Below are 16,646 nucleotides of genomic sequence, written 5' to 3' on the forward strand. Positions count from 1 at the left end.
TGTGGTAAGAAGTTTGAGACTAAGGTTAAATTGTTTTGGCATTGTCAGGACTGTGAGTACGACTACGACGATAAAAAAGTGCTTGGTATTAGGTATAAAATATTTCCTATTATATAGATGGAATCCCAAAGCAACTTCAGCACGGTGTCAATACCCGGTAACGGTGAGATTGACGTTAGACAGTTTTGGCGTCAGTCAGAAAGGAAGGTTAAAAGGACTCTCCGAAAAGGTATAGAAGAATTAGGAGCCCTGAAAGCGAGCATAATGGTAGAAGTAAGTTTGTCAAAAGACGAGGTAATGACGACAGCAATGTTGCGATCAAAGTCGTTAGTGATATTAGAATCCACGAATCTGGATAGGTCACTCAGTGAAGCCTTAGAAGCAATAATGGAGTCGCTGTCTAACTACACGAAAGAAGGATCGGGTTGGACAGTAGAGGAGGTTGAAGGAATAGAGATAAGTATAGCCAGGTACGTACCCATACGAGGGGGAATTACGTACCGCTACCAACGTGGGTAGAAAGGAAGAAGGCTATTGTAAACGTGAAGAATGAAGACAATCGATGCTTTATGTGGGCAATCAGGTCTGCACTGTATCCAGCAGAGAAGGATCCCTGTAGGACAAGTAAGTATCCCACAGATGATTTAGAGTGGGATGGTGTGGAATTTCCCATGCAGTTGATAGACATCCCCATATTTGAGGAAATAAACGATCTAGCAATTAACGTTTACGGAGTCAGAGAGCAGACGATAGTACCGTTAGTTCTGTCAAAAAGTAAAGGAGAGCGCGTACATTTATTCTACCACGGCGGACACTACTCATGGGTTAAACACATTAGCAGACTATTCTACAGACATACTAAGCACAAAGGTAAAAAGTACTTCTGCGACTGCTGCTTGCTGTCATTTACATCCTTAAATACCCTAAAGGATCACGACGAAATATGTCGCGGAGTCGAAGAAGTGGCGCAACGGATCCAGATGCCTACAGATAAGAACCTATCCTACTCAGACCATCAAAAGCAGATGCAGGTGCCTTACGTGATATATGCAGACTTCGAAGCGTTGATAACTAAGGAAGAGCAGAAAAGTGGTGCTACGAATAAGGTGGGATTACACGAGATCTGCTCCTTTGGTTACATAGTAGTCAGATCAGACGGTAAGGCCGACCCTCCTGTAATTTACCGAGGTAAGAACGCAGCTAATGAGTTTCTAGAAGCATTGCGAGAAGAGGAGGAAGAGATAAGAGAACAATTAAGACGTCCAAAGAAGATGGAATTTACCAAAGAGAACCAGGAGGCTTTTAACAAGGCAAAAAAATGCCACATTTGCCAACATACGCTTCTTCAGTTTGGAAGACGAGCCAAGAAAGCGTGGGATGAAGATGGAAAGTATCTAGGAGAAGCTCATTTTAAATGCGGGAAGTATGCTAAGAAGGGTGAGAAGCCGGGAAAGCCTTCCACGCATTGCATTCACTGCCACAAAGCATTTGTTGAGGATTTCTATGTGGATAAGGTTAGAGATCACTGCCACATCACGGGCAAATACAGAGGTGCAGCTCATTGGAAATGTAATATAAACTTCAAAGTAGATCCAGAAATGGAAATACCCGTATTCTTTCATAATTTAAGGGGTTACGACAGTCACTTACTCTTACAAGGAACGGACGGCTCCGAAGTAAAGTGCATACCCAACAACAAAGAAAGGTACATGTCCGTAACTGTGGGCAAGCTGAAGTTCTTAGACTCGCAGCAGTTCATGGCGGACTCCTTAGCAAACCTCGTAAAGTATAACACCAACTTTCCCATTTCCAGTCAATACGGCGCGGAAAGGAAAGGAGTCTACCCATACGAATACATGGATTCCTGGGATCGATTCAAAGAGTCCCTACCACCCAAAGATCGCTTCTACAGCACCCTAAACGAGTCCGGCATAAAGGATGAGGAGTACCAGCATGCGTTAGACGTGTGGGAAAAGTACTCCTGTGAGAACATGGGGGACTACCACGACATCTACCTAAGGTCTGACGTAGTGCTGCTTGCAGATGTTTTCCAAAGCTTCAGAAAGATGGCTATGGAATATTACGGATTGGATCCCGCTAATTTCTACACGGCTCCTGGGCTCAGCTGGAGTGCTTTGTTAAAGAAGACAAATGCGCAGTTGGATCTCCTAACGGAATACGACATGTATCGGTTTATGGAAGACGGTATTCGTGGCGGCGTATGCGGACCCAGCCGACGTTACGCCCGCGCAAACAACCCCTTAGTAGAGCACGACCCAGAGAAACCAACCACATACATTTACTACCTGGATGCGAATAACCTTTATGGTTGGGCAATGTCACAGTACCTACCTGTGAGAGACTTCGAATGGGATCCAGTGAAGCCGATAGACTTCTACATGCAGGTAGGAAAGGAGGAAGACAAGGGTTACGTCTTAGAAGTGGATCTGGAGTACCCAGAGCGCCTGCACGACGAACACAATGAGTTCCCCTTAGCACCAGAAGCGATAGAGATACCATTTAAGCAGCTAAGTCCGCTGCAAAAGCAAATGTGCCCTGGTTACAAACCGTACAGGAAACTAACTATGAACCTGATGGATAAGAAGAAGTATGTGGTACATTACCGCAACCTGCAGTTCTACGTGCGACACGGAATGCGCGTAGAGAAGATCCACAGAGTCCTAAAATTCACGCAGGAACCCTGGATGCGCCCCTACATTGACTTTAACACGCAAAAGCGTACCGCAGCGAAAAATGACTTCGAGAAAAACCTCTTCAAACTGATGAACAACAGCGTGTTCGGAAAGACAATGGAGAACATCCGCAAGCGCGTAAGCGTAAAAATAGTCAGCACCAAAGAGGAAGCAGAAGCATACGTGTCACAGCCAGGCTTCGTTAGATACGTAGAAATGCTGAACTTCTACGTGATTCACATGAAAAGGGCAAACCTCTTACTAAACAAGCCCGTTTACACAGGCTTTACGGTGCTGGATCTATCGAAGCTGCTTATGTACGAGTTCTACTACGATAAGCTTAAGCCAAAGTACGGAGACCGCTGTCGCCTCCTGTACACAGACACCGACTCCCTAATTCTAGAAGTGCAAACGGAAGACGTTTACAAAGACTGCCTCCCCGACATAGACGAGTACGACACCAGCGGTTACCCGAAGGAGCACTTCCTTTACTCTGCGAAGAATAAGAAGGTAATTGGGAAGATGAAAGACGAAATGTTAGGAAAACCCATAGTAGAGTACGTGGGTCTGAAACCAAAGATGTACAGCGTGCTAAAGTTAGACGGCGTAGAAAAGAAAGCTAAAGGCGTAAAAAAGTATGTGGTTAAGAAGGACATTACGCACGAGTCCTACCTCAACGTATTACGAACACGCAAGGAACAGCGGCATAAGATGAACAGCCTGCGCAGCTATGGTCATCAGATACATAACGTCACGCAGGAGAAGGTGTCACTGTCTGCATTTGACGGTAAGCGATGGATGTGTGATGACGGAGTGCATACGATAGCATTCGGACATCACACGATAAGCAGTTCTTCTTTGACGAACCCACGCGTGGGACCATCATGAAGATAATACAAGATGGGCTGACCCTTCTTAGCTATCGCACTTCGGATCTGGTAAGTTTCCAAAGACCAATTAGGATCCGTAGCTCTTTTGGATCCTCCTTCTAATTCACCCGGTCCGTAGAGATATCGGACTGTGACATTACCTAATTTTTTTTCATGGGGGAAGACCGCCCTCGAACTTCTGACGTAGGACTTGTGTTCAACGTGTTTCTTTTTTATGGCATCCTTGGGTTTTATCCCCGTAGCCCTGGCCGCCTCGTTGTTCAAAGCCACGACGACCTGGGGGAGCCTCTGAGTCCATTCCCTGTTGCGTTTGGAGGGATCTTCCAGCTCTTTCCAATACTGGTACCCAAAGAGGCGCTCGGCCAAGGTCTTGTTGAATCTTTCGACGATGCTCTGACCCCTGTGGTACTCTGCTTCGGCTCTCCTAATCTTAGTGTCGTGGTCTTTCAGGGTTTTGGTAACCACGCCCATGAACTCTGTCCCCGCATCCACTTGCAGCAGCTTAGGCCATTTCAAGACGCGCTTATAAATCCTACCTAGGGCTTCTGCGACTTCCCCAGAATCCTTGCTTGTTATGGGTTCGGCGTCCTTGTATCTGCTTGCGATATCGACTACGGTCAAAGCGTACCTATAGGTCTTCTTTCTCACCTTATCGTGCGGCAAGAAAAGCAAATCCGCTTGATGAACTTCATTGGGGGTATTTACGGTGAAGCTGGGCCTGGGAATGTACTTAGGCACGGGAAGATAAACCTGCCAGAGGGTTTGTTTTTTCAACCAGTTCTTAGCCGTTTCGTCTGATACCCTGGCCGCGGTCGCGAGTTTCTTGATAGCTGACGCTCCTCTCCAATAGCCTTCCGGCCCATAGTAAATCCTTTTAAGTTTGTCCTCTACGCGGCCCATTATATGAATTCCAAGACAAGATTGATCTTACGTCCGTTAAAATCCACCGTCTTTCCGTCCACTTTAATGGTGATGTTTATGCTTTCTACCAAATTAGACAAGTCATAGCTCAAAGAAATGGGAGTGTATTCTACTGGGTCAAATGGATTACCTTGGGGCAGAAACTTGGACATAAGAGAAGACTTTTCTCCATTGTTGTAACTATGGACTAAATCGCAATAGACTTCGTAAGAGGATGCGACTTTCCATTTCACAGGTATGGCTGTGTTGGTAATCGTCTTGCCTGAGGCACATAATAAAGATCCCAATGGGTCAGACTTTCCAAAAGTCATTGAATAATTTGACATATTGTGTTTGAGGGTCATTTCGTGCGGCAACCCCGTGGTGAGAGTATAACCGTGTTTTGCTAATTCCTTGGCCAGTGTGATTGGTGTGTAATGTCCATCGGGCAGCAATACGGCTTGATAGTTAGATCCTCCCGTATGCTCAGTGACTATGCCCTTAATCAGGTTATGCCAAGAATTGTACAAAGAGCAACTAACCAACCGAACCTTATGGGCTTTAATGGGGGGATTCAAGTAAGTGGTAAAGTCATTCTTGTCGCTTTCCAAAAAGACGATCATTATATTAGATACGCCAAAGCTACGCCTCCCGCCAGCCCTGCGACTCCTACAAAGACCAATTCATTGTCTTTTTGTTTCTTAGAAGGCTGATAGTAATTCTTAAACTGAGGCCTTTTCAACCCCGTCGATGCCGCGGGGTGCGCTTGCGCATAGAGCTTAAAGGCGTAGTCTGTATTTTCGAAGTTCTTATCCGCCTGCATTTTGTCTTGGTAGTTCTTATCCAACCAATCCCTGTAAGCTTGTCTTTTTTCATTCCAAGCCGCCACGTCCCTTTGATATTTCTCCAGCGCTAAGTCGTGCCTCTTCCTTTCGGCGTTAGATTCTGCGTTTCTATCACCGCTAACTAATTTATCCAGATATCTACCACCATAATTAGCCCCTGTAAATGCTAAAGCTGCAATAACTCCACCTGCGACTAAGCTAGCCATTTATATATTACGCCGTAGGCAGGTACTTTTCCTTTCGTAGGTAATCCTTTAGCATGATAGCCCCGCCTACGGCAGCGGTCATCTTAGCAAAGTTAGCGAAGCTCTTGCTTGGGTCTTCAGTAAAGTCTTCTTTGAGCACTTTCTTACCTACCCAACCAATACCCGCAACGATGGAAGTAATAATAGCTGCTTCTTCAACAGTTTTCAACAACGCGGTCGACATTATATTACAAAGCGAGAAGGAAAATCTAGGTCGCCGCGGGTGATAAATCTATTCCATTTCAGGGATCTTACTTTTTCTAACAGCCGGTTCCACAGGTGCGTGATATGTTGGTGGTTCTACTTTTGGCTTCGTAGCCCGCCATTGTAAGTAAAGGCTGCCTGCTGCTATAGCGACTCCTAACGCGCCAATGACGTAGCCGGGATTCCAAAAGGATTCCTCTTCTTTTTCCTCCACCTTTCCTTCTTTCTTTGCTTTGTTCTTTTTATTCATCTCCGCGAGCTTCTTTCCGGCAGCGACTCTGCCTGGAGATTTAGCCTTGGTAATCTTGGTATCTTCTACGGGTGGTTGTTCTTCGGTGCCACTCATCTTATATTAAGGGACTTGAAGGACTTGACAAGTAACTTGATGACGACTTGACAATGACTTACGGACGACTTGACAACGACTTGACTAAGTACTTGAGGTGACTTGACAACGACTTGACTAGGTACTTGAGGCGACCTGACAACGACTTGACTAAGTACTTGAGGTGACTTGATCAGGTACCTCAGCAAGTGCTGCCTGGAAGACCTTTTCGACTTCTCTGTCCTTCTTGAAGTCCTTCCAAGATGTTCCAAAGGAACCTAGTACCTCCTTCAAGTCGACGTGCTGAGCTACGTGAAGTGCCGCAGAGGCGACTGCCATTAACTTACCGCACTTCAAAGACAACCACCCACAGGTTATCTTAAGTTCTTGGGCGATGACATAGTCCTCGCTTATGTCCTTCCGCAGTTGCTCCACGTCGTCTATGGGCAGCGCAAGTCCGAGAAGCTTGGTGGCCAGCTTAATGGCTGAGTCTGCTACGGCGTCCGTGGTCTTACTTGCAAGGGCGGCCTCGTACCTCTTATGGAACTTCTTAACTTCCTCTTCTGACAGCTTATTAACCTGCTCATGGGTAAGTTCCTTACCTATCATTTCTTTACACTTCCCAGAAGACACAAGAATGTTAAGTTGTTCCTTGAGGTTACTTTCATCTAACTGTGTGGGGACTTCATCTATGAGCTGCTCAATGTCCATATATGTTAACGTCATACGGAAACCTCAAAGAGAAGATCATCTTGGAATGTTGGTGCGTCTTTAAATGCCGCATGTATTCGTGTAACTGTTCCTTGGATATCTCACCGCCGTAGTCGCTTAAGATGGTTTCCAGGTCAGACTTACTTGGAGTATAAAATACGACCAGGGAGCCTATGTTTTCCCTAAAGGGTTTAGAGACGCTGGTAAGCTGCTGCGAGAGCAACCAAATGCTGATATTGTCATGCCTGCCGCTAAAGGCGAGCTTCACCAACTCGGAGGTGCGTCTTTTTACGTCGTCCCCACAGGCGATGTCGTCCAGTATGAGGAGGGTTTGCGTATCCTTAGGGAATTGTTTGTGCCAGAACTTAAGATGTCCAGATAACTCGTTAGGGTCTAAGATATCTACAAAGAAGTCGTCGTCTTTCACTCCTATGCCCGTCCAGGTACGGTTATTCGCGTAGGTGGGACAAAGCAGCACTATGTAGTCGAAGCGGTATCTAAAGGGTCCTAATAGCTGCTCTACCACGAACTGGGTCTTTCCGCAGCCGGTGGGTCCTACTATCAGAGCATTACAAGGTATGTGATCTGGGTCCATATATAGATGGATTCAGTGGAAGCAGTGCAAAAGATCATCGCCGACGCAAAGGATAAAAGAGACACCATAGAAATGCAAAGGGAAGAGATAGACCGGTTAAAAGAGCGCGTGCAGGAATTGTATGATGAGATGTGCAGTCTGAAGCGCACAGAGAGGCTTGCTGCGCTCTGGACTATGATAGGCTGGACTAGAGAGTCCGTTAAGGACTTTATGCGATATCCCCCATAGATATATGGATTACATTTGCATGGAGTGTGGACAAGCATTCGAAACCCAAAGTGAGTTAAACCATCACTTAGATTGGCTGTAAGACCTTCAATATATGGACTGCATTACGTGTGAAATACCTACCGACTGCATTTTCCCTCCTAAGGAGCCTACTGAACCATCCGATGACTGTATAGTCGCTACGCCGCGTAAAGAATACGCCTGTCGTCATTGTAACAAGGTATTCGTCGAAGGAGATTTCGTTGGGCATCGGTGCTTGGTGGATACTAAAGCACGAAGGACTTTAGAAGATGCTCGATGAAAAGGTCGTAAAGAAGGTCTTACTGATTTCCACCAAAGGAATTAGCATAGACCTTATTTCTTATTGTTATTTTGTTAAGGCCTGCAGGATGCTCTAGGGTTAGGTCTTCATAATTATTGTTATCTTGTTAAATGCTGCAAAAATGACATTAAGGATAGTCTATTTTTCATTATCGTTAAATGCTGCAAAGAATGGTTTATGTCTTTCATCATACTAATAAAACCTACGTATCTTAACAAAATAACAATAAAGAATGAGATCTATGTAATTGTCTCTTACCGTATCTTAACAATTTAACAATAAAAAATAAGACCTATATAATGAAGTGCATGCGATGTAATAAATCTTTCAGCTCCAAGCAACGATTACAATACCACCTTTCCAAGAAAGTCTGTCAGAAGACAATCAGCACTGTTTGCGGCGACTGCGGTAAGGAATTGTCCGCCATACAGGCCCTACGATATCACCGCGAGCATAGAGTCTGCCTTAAAGACCATTGCCACCGATGCGATGAACCTCTCTTTGAAGAGAACTGGCATAAATACCGCTGCCGGCGTTACCACCTCGAAGAAGTCGTCTGTGAAACCCACGGCGATTTAGCAGAGCGCTGTTGCCCCCTTGAAACCAGCCGGGCGCTCACGCGACGTAAGAAGGAAATAGACCAAGATTTCGTATGCTTTGACGACTACGAAGGAGTAAAATGGGAGAATAGGGAACACTGGGACGGCATCTGCGATAAATGTGGTTGTCAACGCAGCGGTCAGCATATTTGGTGTTGCCTGTATGACGGTCCCAAGCCTTTAGACCATTACCTGGCGATACGAAAGGCTTGGAAAAATGAGAAAGATATATGATTCCTCAAATCGCAGCATTCATAGGGGGAGCCTTGATTACGATATCGATTGATTTCATGTCAGAAAAAAAGAGGTCCGCCGAAGCAGACCAATATCTAATCAATCACATAATGGATTAGCTTCCGGGCGACGTTCGATGTCAAACTTCCATCGGCCGTTAACCTTACCATAGGTACGCAGGTGTGTATATTCTTCACCTTGCAGTACGTACCGTACGCAGTCGGGAGCCCATAAACTGTACTCTTGGCTGCCGTCTAAGAGGACCAACCTTAAACGGTTAATGTCCTCGAAGACGACGTAATTTTTTATTTCGTATGAAATGCCATGTAGCAAGTCGCGCCAGTGAGTTTGTTCAAGAATCATTATATCTATGAAATATCTTTTGGTGCGTTCGTAAGTTCTCATGCGATTTGAAAGCCTTAACACACCAAGGGCAAGGTATGCGAATGCCGTCGACGTAACGGTCGATTTCCCTGCAGATCAGATCGTAATCGTTGCTTACCATCGTTAAGTATCCATTCATTTCATATTGCGTCAATACCGCTTTTTGTTTGTCGGACAATACGCCGTTACCCTTTGGCGTCTTCAGTTCCAGACAGAACCCATTGTATTTCTTATGGGAGTTAAGAATTAGGATGTCGGGTTGACCTGCCTGGTAGCCCTTTTGCCAGCACTTTATCCTTTTACTGGTGGTATCTTGCAATTCCCCGAGTCCAGGTGCTAATATCAGCGTAGGGTAAAACCGGCGTATCTTATCGATGACCTTCTTATGTAAGTCGAACTCATCCTCGATCTTGAAGGTCAACTTATTTGGACCATCCAACGAGTATTTCCCCTTCTTCCTTAACGTAGGTAGAACGTCTTCAAAGACCCAATCTTGGAACGACTCTGCCGTTGGCAGTTTGGAGCTGAATATCAATTGATACAAACCAGCCTCCGTCACATACAGGGATTGGGGGTGCGAACCAGAAGGGAGGCGATTCACCTCCAACTCGTTAAGTCTCTTCTTATGCTTGTCCCGCACGTGGACTTTAATAGCATCTTTGGTGTCTGCATAACCTAATGCCTTTGCTACCTCCTTTGCTTTAAAGTACAGCTCATCGCCTTGCACTATGCATTGCAGTTTAGTTTCGTTGTTTTCGAATACGCGGAGCATCGTATATATACCATATTTTTTACGAAAAACGAATTAAGGTAATTTGTTTGATTTGCAGCCAGTACGTCTTTTTCATTTCGACTGCTCCTTTGGTAAAATACAGCTTAACGTAATGGTCTCCGGGAAATTCTATGGTTGCCCATTGTTCTTGTTCGAAGGGAAAAAAAGTGCTGCATATGTCGCTCTATGTTACGCAGCCACACCTTAACATGACAAAAATCGAAATCCGTCGTGGGTTGACTTACCGCTGTGGTTTGACTTTGACTAAGGATGTTCGTTACTGGTGTCGTTAGCACGGAAATGTGTGGTATGGACACCGTAACAATAGTTGTTTCTAGCTTGTTTACGTGGGGATTGGAAACTTCCATTATACTTTAGTAGGCAACGCTCTTTAGCTGATTCATTTCTACGCTCAACTGGGCGTCAGACACCACGAAGATGTATGCGTTGATCTTGTCTGAGTCGCCTGCGCTAGCGTTTAAGTCGCGCTTGATTTCCAGGGTAATGCCGTCCTGGGTATTTACCAGACGCAATCCCTGCCCATGTAAATCCTCGTCGTTGGTGGTTCGCATGTCAATCCACAGTGCATACTTATTGGTAAAGAACTCACCGGGTGCAACTTGATCCCCAAACTTACTTTTTATTTCCCTGTAGATGTCTGCGGGCTTCATTCCCTGCGAATACACCTTATTTGGAACTCCATTGATGCTAATCCCGACGTTGGTGATGCCGGGGTTATGAAAGGCTTCAGAGTCGCGCTTACCGGCTTCATAAGGCTTAATAAATACCAACATCAGCCCTGTAAGACTACGACGTGGTAAATTAATGCTCTGAGTAATTACCGCGTCTGTCTTATCCAGGAAACTAAAGGTTTTGTACATTACCGCGTGGTCGTACAAGAAAGCCTTTCCAGCACTGTATTCCATACCAGCGCTGCGTGCTAGATCTTCGGAGTGTATGGTTTCATACTGCAATTCCAGGTTGGTAATGGCGTATGGATGAATACTTCCCGACAACGCAGTGCTTAACCCACCAATGATGTTAGTCATGTTGGCTAAGGTCACTTCAAACTGCAACTCACTCAACTGTCTAGGATAATAAACCCCGTGGCTGGTAATAGCCTCAAAGTCCAATGGTATTACGTATTTAGTACCATAGGCTGTCTTGATGGCCTTTGCATCTGCCACGTCAGTTGCGTCGCCAGAATCGGTAGGTTGTGTCTTGGTGGGAGTCCTAACCTTACGTAATATTGCGCTACCGATACCCTGCTCTATTTTTTGTGCCCTTTCGAATGCAGTCAGCCACAGATCTTTGTAGGTGGTGTACAGGTCATAGTTGTTTAAGTCTAAGAGGGATTCCCCGGCGAACTTTACGCGCATCTTAGAAACGATGTTGCGACCAAGGTTGTTAACGATAATCCTTTCATCTGTGGGGCTTGACTGCACCGCTAGGTCGAACCTTAAAGCCAGGGTACCAGGAACCAATACTAGGTTATCCGTTAGGCGGGGCACGCCTACATACAGCGTCTCACCTGGCTTAGCGCTAGAAGGCGTGAATGTAACCCGGTGAAAGGTGCGTTCTGCTTTCAGTCCGCCAACCTGCTTAGGTAATACGTTGGGGTTTAACTTTGAGCTTATCATATATAATGGAAGTAGAAGGTGATTTTGATCCCCTTACCGAAGAAGGTCAAGTCGACATTAACGACGAAGAATACGACGCATGGACTAAAGGCGCGGAAACCGACCCCCTAATCTACGACATGGCTCTAGAAAACAAGTATGGTAATAGATGGAAAAGCTTCAAGGCCGCCTTGAATCGCATGTGGCAATCAAAAAACCACGGCAGCCCCGTCCCTGAGTACTTGGAGCTTCAAAACATAGAGCAGCCTGAGGCAGCCGCGCGGGAAACTGTAGAGTGGGCAACGCAAGAGCTAACGCAGCGCTATTCCCACTTCGAGGCCGACGACGTAAGGCTCACAGAACGCGGAAACAAAGTCCTCATAAGCGTTCAAGACCTGAGATTTCCTGATAAAGACCGCTGGACAAAACCGCAGCCCCTCTTTGACGAAAATGGCGAAGTTAGGGGTGACGTAGCAAGATTAAAAGGCTTCCAGCGTGCCACTAGAAGCATGTTAGAAAGATTGGAAAACATAAATGAAAGGGTTGCGTTAGAAAAACGCGCTGAGGGGCTGCAAGAAACGTTGGAGGAAAGGGAAGCAGAATACATGCGACAAAACCAACTACTCCTTGATGCTCAAAAGAGAGAACTTAACGATAAAAACCAAAGAATAACAGAAATGAGAGAACAAAAAGAAAATGCCTTACGTGAAAGAGATCAAGCCCAAAAGGCTTTCGAGCTCGCCCTGCAAGACCTAGACATGAGCAAGGAAGAAGCTAAAAACTTGCATATCACCATATCCGGCTCTTTGGAGGAACGGCGGCAGTTGGTTGCCGAAATCAACACTAAAGAGGAGCAAATCCGGCAAAGAGATCAGGCTATCGAAGACCTGGAGGGGCAAATAGAGCGGCAGCAAGAAGTAATCGAGGACCAAACTCGTACTGAAGAGGAAAGGGAGGCAGCTCAAAAGGAAGTGGAGGCCCTTGAAATACGCCTTGCGGAATTACAAGCGCAAAAGGAAAACCTGGAAAAAGAGCTGGGGCTTACCACCAAGGAAAAGGTAAAAAGAGCCCTTTTGAAGTATGGCGTTCCGCTGGCGTTTGCGGTCGCTATTAGCACCGTAGTAGGAGTTATCCTATCCGCGCTTAAGGCTACAGGCGCGGGCGTAAAGAAATTAGGCAATGGACTAACGGACTTAGGAAAAAAGATGGCAGCCGGTCTTCCTGGGCTGCTGGGTTCGGTTGTTTCCTTGGCACTTAGGGCCGGCGGAGAACTGTTAAAGTTTGTAGGGAATAACATTTGGATATTAGTCGTAGCTATTGGGGTGGTCCTCCTGAAGAAGATGAAGGCTTAATCTTCTCATCGGACGGTGTCCTGCTTTGAGGATAATGAAAGACGGTATTAGCACCGCCCTGGTAATTTGGAACCAACGGTAACACACTCATGGTAGAAATGGGCTTATGACTCCAGACTGCATTAGCGGGCCTGCGACCTACGCGATTTATTCCAAACTTGCCGTCATCAGAAGTGACTTGCAACTTAGCATATTTACAATTGGCTAGCATATGAAAAGTTACTGGCGTTAGGTCTTCAGTGGACCTAGTGTAGGGCTCCATCGAAAAATGGGTAACTTTCCTGGTGTTCGTTGAAGTTCGATAAGGAGGCAGGGGCTTATTATTCTCATCGATAAGCCTAAACCCCACATTCGCATGCGTATTTGCATTAATGCTAATAGTGCAAATGACCAATGCAGTGCCCCCAACTTCAACCCACAGTCCAACGTCATGCCAAGCGCCGTTGTCATATCCTTCTTCATCTAAGCGGTGGGGATAGCGCGTTTCCCTCACGTATGGATTCATATATTACAGGGAACAAGTTCCCTTCTAGAGGCTCATTACCGTCAAAGTGCTGATGGTCATGTGGTTATAAACAGTATCCCTTTGATTTTCTATGCTATTTATGCAAACGCTCCCGGTGTCATCTACGCGCATTTGCAGCTTCACTTTCCCATGGCAGTCGGCAACTAGGTGAAAAGTCCAAACGGAAAGATTCTCGGCGCTATTCGTTGGCGGCTCTACTGAGAAATGCGTGGGCTCTCTGTTGTTCGTCTTCGCGCGCATGGGTTGCAATACTCCATTGTCGTCGCAGAAACGAAATCCTATGTTTGCATTACTAACGGCCCCCAAAGAAAGACTGCATAATATCAACTTCTTTCCCGAGTAGTTCAAATTCACGGACATGCCCGTGACATCAACCCAAGATGCTTGGGTGTATTTTTTCTCACCTGTGTAAGTCGTATAGACACAATCTACTCCAGCGACGTAGGGGTTGTTCATCGCCATATATAATAACTCAGACCAACACCCGCGGCTGCTAAGCCGGCTTTTAGTAAGTTATGGTCGTATTCCTCGGGTATCGTAGGCATAACATGGGCCTTCTTCGATGGTTTCTTAACTACGGGTAGCTTCGCTTCGTGTGACTTTTTTGGCTTCTCTACGAAGTGAGGAATGTTCCTAAGAGTGTCAGAGTTCACGTCGTTCACCCCAAACTTCATATCCTTAGTAGCTCGCTGCAGCTTGTTGTTATAACCCACAACGGAATTGGTGTTAATAACTAAATTACTTGGCATTAACCAACAACCAGGCGACAAAGCGTAATCCAGTCGCACTTTAGACTGCTGCACCGCTAATTGATATCTCTGCACCGACTTGGATATGTTGTTCTCTATTATTGCAGACTCAAATAAAGTTAGGAATTCTTGTTGCGTTTCCTGTGAAGCGCCTTGGGATCCAACAATGGGGTTGCGGGTATTTACCTGCGCTCCCAGGATGCAGTACACGAATGCTTCAATGCTACGGTTAATCCTGGCTAGGTTCCTTAAACCTTTTCCTTTCATTAACACGAACGGATCCCAAGTGCCGGGGTAGTTTGTTTGAATTCTAGTAATTAATGAATTATTACCCTTATCGCCGCCCATATCACCGAACTCTAACTCATTACTTGGGTATTCCTGATGTCCGTAGTCAGCCGGCTTCTCACCATTGGCACCCCAAACGTAAACTATACCCAGCCCATGCGTCTTACCCTCCTTATAACGAAAGTCTTTTTGCTGTGGTTTGAACTCATTAATTAACCTTTCCAGGGCTGCGGCGTCATATCGGTTATTCATTGGATTAAATGCCTTATCTCCCGGTAGGGGTACGTTAAGCTCCTTCAACAACCTCCTTACCGTAAAGGCAACGTGAAACTGCATAATTGGAATGTGAAACATGTCCGCGGCAACACCACAACCTTTAGTGGCAGCCCAAATAGCAAAGTCTAACTGCTGCGGCCAATACCGCATATTGGGCCCTGCTAACCATTCCCTGGCCTCTTTACCCGACGTATGCTTCAACATCGTATTCTTATAGATATTTCTTAGTATTACGTTAAATGATTGTTTACCCACTGAAATCTTCAGGTGCGTTACCAGCTTTTCGAAGTTGTTTACACCACCTTCAGCATCGTAAAATGGGTAATCTTCCGTGGTTAACAATAAGTTTCTAGGAAAATTAGGTGCTTTATGCTCGGGTTTTGGTGGCCTTTCTTTATGAACGGGGCGTACAATCGTCAATCGCTGCACCTGATCACCTACTTGCTCCAGCTTTGAATGTTCCAAGTCTGCATTGCTGTACATCCTGGAGCCGTTAAAGTAAATCCCATCGGGTCTTCTTTCGAACTTACTAGGGTCTGCATGTGGAAACATCTTCCTAAATGCTCTCCAATTCCAGTAATCCCGGTTGTCATGATGTGGCTGCTCCTCAATATCATTCCCAAAAGCGTCGTACATTAGTATATATAATGGATGTTATACCATCAGCACCTCAGTTGTACCCAGATGTTCCCAATTATCACGCTACCACTAAGGATACAGGTCCTAACGAATTAAACGCTGAAAACTTTAGGCTCAACAAAGCGAACTTAATCTTGGCTTACTTGGAAGGGCAGACAAAACACTACGAAAAAGTTAGGAAGAAATACGTCAGAGCCCGGAGTACGCTACATAAAATCGCAATAACTTCAGGATCCATATCTGTTGTGTTAACGGGCTCTGGCGTTGCTACTTCGCTTACTGGGCCGGGAATAATCGTTGGAGTTCCTTTGGCCGGCGTTGGGGCAGCTTGTGGTATCATTTCGGCTGTTGCTACGGGTATTATGAAACAGTTGTCAAGCAAAATATCCAAGCATGACACGACAATAGCTCTGTCAAGGGCTAAAGTAAATACTATCACTGACCTTGTCTCAAAGGCTTTGCGTGACAGAAAGATAGACGACGTAGAATTCTCGCTTATCTTAGCCGAAGAGGAAAAGTACGAGAAATTAAAGTCGGACATAAGGAATAAAAAAACAGTCGTAAAAGATCTTTCCGAGGAATCTCGCAAAAAGATCTACCAGGAGGCAAAAGAAGAGCTTCAAAGAAAGCTTGCTCAGTAAACATCTGCTTTGAAAAGAGCGTGACGGGATTCTATTTACATATCGAACGTCAGTCTAGAAATTACGCGTAATATGAATTCAGTGAATTATTACGCGTAATATGAATTATTTGGCGAATTATTACGCGTAATATGAATTATTTGGCGAATTATTACGCGTAATATAAATTCATCGTATGAATTACGCGTAATATGTTATTGTCGCCTCGGAATCCATCCTAACAGGGGGTGGTTGGGGTCAATTTTGTAAAATATTTCGTAAATTACGTCAGGATAATAAGGAATATCCTTATCCAGCCGACAAAACATCCACTCGGCTTTTGTCATATCAGAAACCTCGGGAATAGACTTACCGGTAATTTCAGACAAAAGATAGGGAATAGCTTTGTAATATTTCCCTAGCTTTAATTTTTTCAACGTTTTCCGTAGACTTTGTGGGGTTGGCTCTTCTAAATGGTCTATGATTTTCTTCTTTACTTCGTTGTCTAAATATATCGGTCGATAACCTTGGATATGACTCATCCAGTCCCTGAAGTATTTTATTCTTTTGTATGGCGTCTTCTTACGACCTCCGTTGGAATAATATTGTTCCCTGGTAGCACAAGGCACG

General features: G+C 45.3%; 1 protein-coding gene across 1 annotated transcript; it reads right to left on the bottom strand.

Moving 5' to 3' along the window:
* Positions 1 to 13,896: 13,896 nt before the first annotated feature.
* Positions 13,897 to 16,059, bottom strand: LOC148910227 (uncharacterized). Its single transcript, XM_089032096.1, has 2 exons — positions 15,840 to 16,059; positions 13,897 to 15,480 (listed from the first exon to the last, which is right to left on the bottom strand). Exon 2 carries the CDS (start codon positions 15,391 to 15,393, stop codon positions 13,897 to 13,899), a length of 1,497 nt encoding a protein of 498 aa, XP_088888222.1. The 5' UTR covers positions 15,394 to 15,480; positions 15,840 to 16,059.
* Between the last annotated feature and the right edge of the window lie 587 nt (positions 16,060 to 16,646).

The sequence above is a fragment of the Actinia tenebrosa genome, unplaced genomic scaffold, assembly GCF_029948245.1.
Source record: "Actinia tenebrosa isolate PJP-AT-01 unplaced genomic scaffold, QUT_ActTen_1.0 PGA_scaffold17__23_contigs__length_9995812, whole genome shotgun sequence".
NCBI classification, from domain to species: domain Eukaryota; kingdom Metazoa; phylum Cnidaria; class Anthozoa; order Actiniaria; family Actiniidae; genus Actinia; species Actinia tenebrosa.

Coding starts and splice junctions, on each gene's coding strand:
- LOC148910227 (XM_089032096.1), bottom strand. CDS start 15,393: ATGTACGACGCTTTTGGGAATGATATTGAGGAGCAGCCACATCATGAC.